At 33.4% G+C, this 7668-nt stretch overlaps 1 protein-coding gene across 1 annotated transcript; it reads right to left on the bottom strand.

The window, feature by feature from the left end:
* Positions 1-429: 429 nt before the first annotated feature.
* LOC127081869 (starch synthase 1, chloroplastic/amyloplastic) lies at positions 430-6111 on the bottom strand. Its single transcript, XM_051022097.1, has 15 exons — positions 5420-6111; positions 4865-5226; positions 4641-4718; positions 4419-4543; positions 4196-4277; positions 3871-4044; positions 3125-3206; positions 2367-2458; positions 2222-2284; positions 2059-2148; positions 1695-1819; positions 1466-1574; positions 1314-1384; positions 1135-1174; positions 430-978 (listed from the first exon to the last, which is right to left on the bottom strand). The coding sequence occupies exons 1-15, from the start codon at positions 5748-5750 to the stop codon at positions 823-825; spliced, it is 1980 nt and encodes a 659-aa protein (XP_050878054.1). The 5' UTR covers positions 5751-6111; the 3' UTR covers positions 430-822.
* Positions 6112-7668: the final 1557 nt, after the last annotated feature.

Genomic DNA, 7668 nt, shown 5'->3' on the forward strand with positions numbered 1-7668 from the left:
AAATAGAATAAGCAACAAGGACAATATATCGAATTAATATAAAAATATCGGTGTTATTCTTGTTTAAGTATCTTCTAAGATTGATCTTTTATTTAAAAAGTCTAAAAACTGTGTGGCTGTCGTTTCTAGAAAGATGTAGGAATCATTAAATAAAAACATACAAAATTCTCAATTATTATTTTCTATGACATACCGAACCAACTCTCTGGTTGAAACCTAACATATGTTTGGATACTTAATTTTATTAAAGCAATAGTAAAAACTTTGTGGATTAAAGATGATGATTTATCACATCAAGGTACAAACACAAACCAAATCTTACACCAGCAAGTCCCTCCTCGCCAACATCCATAATATATTCTCATTTTCTCCATCTATGCTAACATTCATGTCACATCTTCGTCACATCAGAATAAAATCCTTGTGAACTAAAAAAATGGACTTCTTGCAATTTTTTATAGATGAACCAAAACTCAAGATTGTATCCAGTAACATTCACCATTGCTTCATACATAGTTACAAACAACGTGGTACTACAATAAATATAAAAAATATTCTAGAGGACTACTTACCTGATTTTATTCACCTATCATAGAATACAGACAGACCAACAAGGGTAGTATATATTGTTTGCTCTGCACCCCTCAACAAATGGTAGGAAAAAATTGTGTTTAATGGTAAAAATTACAGCAAGCAGCTGGTCTCAAGGCCACTTTCCTGTTATCAATCGGTCACAATTACCATTATTCTCGTTCGAGCCTTGATATTGAAGGAAAACCTTGTGTAGATCTTTGATGCTTTGTGCCAACTTCATTTCTGCTTTCAGCAATAGGGCGGATCCATGAATGCCCACTCAATAATTTGCTCGTATTGAGTGGCGGCGTTTTCCCACGTGTAATCTCTCGTCATACCTCTTTTCATTAATCCCTCCCATGAAGACTTGTGTTCGTTAAGCGTTTGAATGGCGTATCTTAGAGCCTGACGAAATCGTTCGACAACCACAGTAAAGATGACAGTGAAAGACAACAAGGAAGAGGTGTCCACAAGTATTTGTAAAAGAGAAAGAGACAAAAAATTTATATATTGAAATATAAAGGCACCCCTAAAGCATGCTTATAAGTAAGTTGTGCTTACCACTAACATGCTCTCCTTTGTCAACGGAGTAAATGTCCATCTGTTAATGAAATTTAAAACAATGTCAAACAAAACAAAATTAACTGTTATTTAGAGTTGTCAGGTACTAAAGTTCATTAATAAAAAGCGACAATTAAATACTTAAAAAGGAAAGAAATCCAAGTTCACGAGCTACATACCCTGTGCCTTCAGCATTGCATCCTTCGGCATTGCTTCCTACAGCAAATGGATTAAAATTTTGAACTGTATCCTGTAAAACAACAAAATCAAAGGCGTCAACACAAAGAAATAATATTGAATTAGTGGACTACTTCATAATTTCTTGACTTACTCTTAGTCCCCCGGTTTCATGAACCACTGGTATAGTTCCATATCTCATTGCATACAACTGATTTAGTCCACATGGCTCGAATGTTGATGGCATTAACAGTATATCACAGCTGATCATAGAAGGAATAAATTAAAAAAGAATAATTGATGTAGAAACATTAGAACCGCAATCATTTTTTGAAAGACCCTGCAATTGTTCAATAGAAGATATACATAAATTATGGATTTACCCTGCAGTTATTCTATGAGATACTGGAACATTAAATCCAACCCAACCACGGAATTTATCTTTATAAATTGACTCCGTTGCTCTCATCCAATCTTCATAAATAGGATTTCCTGAACCAAGCATTACCTAATAAACGGAAAAATATTTAGAGGCTAGAATATAAAATAAGGCTACAAACACAATATATTCCTCAGAATATATATTCTTATAATATTTACCAAATATACTCTCAAATGGTATTATCAAACCCTAAATGATATGAGACCCTAAGAGTGGTCACAGATTGCAGATAGGACCAGGAAACCAAGGACTTAATTATTTGGCACAGCAAATATATTTATAAAACTAATTTACAAATCACTTACAAACTGAACATCATCTTGCATAAGCTCTGGAATTGCCACACGAATCAGCTCAATACCTTTCTGGTAATCAAGTCTTCCAACAAATCCAATCTACAAGTTTCAGCCTCGATCAATAAAAGAAAGAGTGAGAAAGAACTTTACCATATAGATAACATGCACTTACCATCGGACAGTCAGGCCTCACTGGAAGACCCAATTCCTTCTGCAAGGCAACCTTACATTTCACCTGTCCATTACAGATGATTAGGGTAAGAAAAGTTCAGCTTAAGATATAAAGGACAGGTGATACAGCAAAAGACTAAAACCACCTTCCCAGAAAGGTCGTCAGCAGAGTAGTTGCTAGCAAGATGTTCATCAGATGATGGGTCCCATTCGGTAACATCAATTCCATTAGTGATCCCTAATCAACAATAAAACCATTACAAGTTTGAGCATCAAAGTGCATCTTTCAGTAAAGAACTAACAATATCCTAGCAATTATCCTCCATCAACTTCGGAAAACACCAGAGTAGGCAACTTTGTCTGTTTTTTGTTTGTTGATTAATCTCTCCACCACTATGTTTATGCTTGAATAGTCCCAAAATCAATTCATACATTCACACAACATGGGAACTAACATTCAATCAAAGTTTCATGTGCAAAATCCAAAGTCTGCTAATTGCCACTCCATATGAATACAACATGGCAATTAACAATTAATCAAAACAGAGGTGCGACTGCACAAAATTGTACGTTACATAAGCTTTTCTTTTTCTTAAAAGAAGAATTGATAACAGGATCAGAAGGAATTGGTGTTCTGAATTTTTTGAGCGATCCTAATTTCCAAGTCAGCCTACTATTATTGCTGAAATTAATAGCATTATTGAGATACTCAAATCATCCAATATCAATATTTACCACGAACACAACAACCAAATTTGATCTAGAACTTTATTGAAGATGTGCATTTTTCCCGAAGGGGATGAGTATAAACATTTATCAACTTAAAAATACATAAACCATATTAAACATTCCATGGTAAGAGCTTGAAAATGTATGAACAAAAAAATCATGTTGAAAAACTTACCGTTGAGAATACTTTTTCTATCGCGTAATATTTCATGTAGACCGAATCCACCTTCATTAGTTGTTATCTCCCATGAATAGCCCTGGAAAAGGGACAAAGGTCTCTAAGAATTCCATACAATAACACACATACAAACTGGAAATTCTATTAAACCTGAAAAAAGAAAGGTACCCGCCAAAATTTGGGGTCTGGAACCTCTGCTTACGGATTCCAAAACCCCACTTAGGCCATATTTGGATGGAGAATTTTGGAGGGGAGGAGTGTGCTTATTTTTATTTTCTAAATTAAAGAAGCTATAAAATATTTTTAAACATGAATTTAGTATGATTAAAATTTACATCACCATCTATCATATTATTATTTCAATTTTGAAAACTTTCAAATATATAACAAAATATAGACACAGTCCTTCATAACCTTCTCTTCTAAAATACTCTATCCAAACATACACTTTGTGTTTGGTTACTTATTCTATGCCTTTTATCATTGCTATTATATTACCGGTCAACGCAAGGTTGTTACAAGCCACTTCTCTTTTCCAGAGATTGTCAATATACTAAAACCAATAGGTATTGTAAGTTATAACAATGTGATTCTAGCTTTTAATATTTGGTGGGTGATTTTAAAATTTGTAAATTGAGTATCCACTACGAGGAACGGAAAGAATTTGGAGTAATTTAAAAATACCCAAAATCTAACTAGATAAAACAATATGAAGCAAAATAAGTAATATAAAGTATAAATACCTTGCTTACTGTTACTATCCGATCAGCTGTAACAATGGCGCCTTTTAGAAAATTGACAGCTTCGCCTGTGTCAAGAGCATGTGTCCTCGCCCATGTAGGGAACACCCATCCCAGTGCTCCATACCATTCATGAGGCAGCCCCAAATTGCCATATGTAATTGCAGGTTCCACTCCCTAACATATAAATTTATCAGCTTCTTTGCTGATTTAACAAGACTAAACAACTTAAAGATGCTAGGCATCAAAAGCATACTATTATGAATTGCTATTGCTTAGCGACACCTTCAAAAAGTTAAATACATAAATAAAAAATGAATTAATTTACCTGGTGTGCAATATTGTGAATCACTAATATACTACGTGCATCCTTATATACCCCATACGGACGATACTTAGCTGCCAAAAGTCTGCAATACAATACCAGTGCTCGTCCTTAGTAAGGTGGTGTCAACTCAGACAAATCACAAGAAGCTTTAAATGAAATTTAAAATGTGAAAATCTACATGGCACGAGGAGGAAAAATGAAATTTAAAGGTAGCTATGCATACACTGAAACTAGGCTGGCATGCCAATCATTAACGAGGAACAGACATTTTTCTCCATAAGTGAAACCTCCCAATGGAAGCACCAATGGCGCTTCACATGCTGCATGGGAAAGTAAAGTGAACCGAAACTGTAAAACCAAATGAGAGGGAAATTTATTATTAATCATATATCAGAGATGGAAGTAGAATGCTAATCTAGCACCAAAGGTAGAAGTAAGAATATACCTGATTATCTGCAAAAGTCCCAATCTTGTCCCCATAAGGATTACCTGGTCTATGGAATGAAGGGTGATCCACAAATACCTAAAAACAGCAATGCAGTACAGAACTGATTATCATCAACCACAGAGACACCAATTAGATGCTAAGATGCAAAAAATCAAATCCAAAAGTAACAGGCAAATGCCTAGAACAAAAAGGAAATAAGACAAGGCATAGGAGGTTCTTACCCAATCAACCCCTTCCCTATACTCATGGTAAAAGCCAACTTCTTGAGCGGCACCAAAGCAAAATACCTTGATATTTCTATCAAGATCAACTGCACCAGAAAACTTCTTATCTGCAGCAGTACCATGTTGGTATCTAGGAGAGATAACCATAACACGGTGTCCACGACCTGCCAACGCTATTGGCAAAGAACCACAAACATCTGCAAGTCCGCCAGTTTTAGAATACGGCGCAGCTTCGGATGTAACAAAAACAATGTTGTGAGACACTCTAGTCTGAGCCTTATCTTCTCCTACATTTTTATCCTCCGGTTCTTCAACTTCATCACTCCTTAAACCCCGTGGAGTGTCAGTAGTAGTTTTCCCTACATATACTAATCTCATAAACTCTTTGTAACAAATCAAAAATCATAACAATAGCACAATATTAGCATTGATTCAAATCCACAATACCTAATACCTAATTAGAATAAGTCAAGCAAAAGAATTTCAATTACACGGTAATAATGCATATGAAAATAGTGAGAATTTCAAAAAGTGAAAATGCAAAAGGCAAACCAGAGTCAGTAGTAGCCAAGCGAAATCCAACAAGAGAGCCAAAATCATCCATCTCTCTAGACAACAAGAGAGCCCTATCCTCATCACGTTGTTGAATTTCATCATCTTCAAAGGAAACAGGTCCTTCCGGTGAAGCGGGGGAACCGCCGTCAGTGTCACCGGAAATTGATCGCAGAGTGGCATTTTTAGTAGCTTTTTTGAGGTTAGAAGGGAAAACCAATTGCGGCAAGAATCTTGAATTGGAAAGAGGTCGAGATGGAGTTGGAGATGAAGATGCCCGGGGATGGGGATGGTGATGGAGAAGGAGACGAGGAATTTCCAGAGACTCCATACGGATTCGATGAACGAAGTCCAGTGAAGGAGGGAAAGGATCGTGAAGAGAGAAATAGAGAAAAGGAAGAGAGAGTGTAGTGTTGTGTGTGTGTGGTGTGTACAAAAAGGGGGTCACATGAGATGAATGACGTGTGATGAAACTAGATATGGAGAGAGAAAGGGGTCATAGAAAATGCGCCAATACCAATACAAAAAATAACGCTAGATTATGTAGATTTTAGGGCCATCGACATGAATTTTTATTTATTTATAGAATAATCATAGTATACTATTGACAGGCTTTTGTACCTTACCAGTTACCACTAGATCTCAATCTCCTTTTTCGCTTGATTGAGGACGAGGAGTCTTTGGTTTAGTCTCTAACATTATCGGATATTTTTATTTATTCTGGATTCTGATTTATAAGTCCGCGTATTTTATACTACCGCCAACTTGCAAGTGCCGACATATAGCAAATTATATATATATATATATATATATATATATATATATATATATATATATATATATATATATATATATATATATATATATATATATATATATATATATATATATATATATATATATATATATAAAAGTGCAAATTATTCTCTTGTGCAGACAAAAAATTATTCTAATGACAACAAATTTGAATTTCTTAAATTAGTTAAATTATACTCACCTCTAAGGTATAAATAGATTAGTTTGGTTTGAATTTGATCAAAATATGACTCAATTCATACTTGTATATCAATTTGGATGAAGTAAATTAATGATGTATGATATTATTAGGTTGGTATGGGTAAAATCATAAATGCGTGGGTTGAATTGAGTTAGAAAATTTAAATATTTTAAAATAGTTGAAAAAAAAAATACTACATTAAAAAATATAATGTCAAATTCAGATGAAAATGAGAGCTCTTCGTCTTATAAAGAATCTTCTTATGAGAAAATATATCAAATTAACAAATTTGAAAAAATACAAATAGAGTTTTTTTATAAGAGGATTCTTCATAAGATAAAGAGTTTTTATCTTCGGCGGAATTTAAAAGTGAGTTTTTTAACGTAGTAATCAAGTTTTCTTTCAACTCTTCTAAAATGTTTAAAATTTCTAATTGATTAATTTTGTTTTAAACCTTATATTTATTAGTATATATAATGGCCAAAACAACGACACTTATAACATTTAACATCGTCATCTTTGAGTTTATTAGGGGATTTTTTGGTAAGGTTTCTTACCATGCTTTTTTTAGGACTTTTTATAAAATTCAAAGTTATCTTTATAAGGTTGTTTTTTTTATGGTAACGGAAATTTTTTCTATCTTTACTAATAGATCTTTTACTCTTAGGTTACTCGAAGCTCTTAAAATAGTAACTCCATATTATTCGCAAAATGAACCCATTTCATATTTATTACTAATCTTTTCATTTTTAATTTTAGTTTGTAACTTCTAGTACAGATCTCTATACCAGTTTCAATAACATAATTGGATAGTTCTTCTATGATTAAAAATTGATAAGGGATATTTTCATTTAAGTGTTGCATACTATTAGTTTTTACATTTTCAGTAAATAATTTAGGCAAACCACTAATAAATCTTTCTTTTTAGTAATCTGCTACACCATTTAACATAAGATAAAATTTATATAGAAACATATTTATATATCACCTATAATCAGACATGGTTGGACAGTAGAATTTTAGTAATTGACTTGTTGCCCTTTGTTGAAACTTTAGAGGTTCTCCTACAAAGAACTTGGTAGTAGCATATAAGAGAGTTGTATCACAAATTTTTTCATTGGATTCTAATTTGATAGCTTAATCAATTTGGGTCTTATCTTCAGGATTAAAGAGATTATCCCACCATACTTTTAACTTCCCTATAAAGCCCATAATTAATATTTCTTTAGTATGTTTGTAAGTATTTACTTTG

Source organism: Lathyrus oleraceus, chromosome 5 (assembly GCF_024323335.1).
Source record: "Lathyrus oleraceus cultivar Zhongwan6 chromosome 5, CAAS_Psat_ZW6_1.0, whole genome shotgun sequence".
Taxonomy (NCBI): domain Eukaryota; kingdom Viridiplantae; phylum Streptophyta; class Magnoliopsida; order Fabales; family Fabaceae; genus Lathyrus; species Lathyrus oleraceus.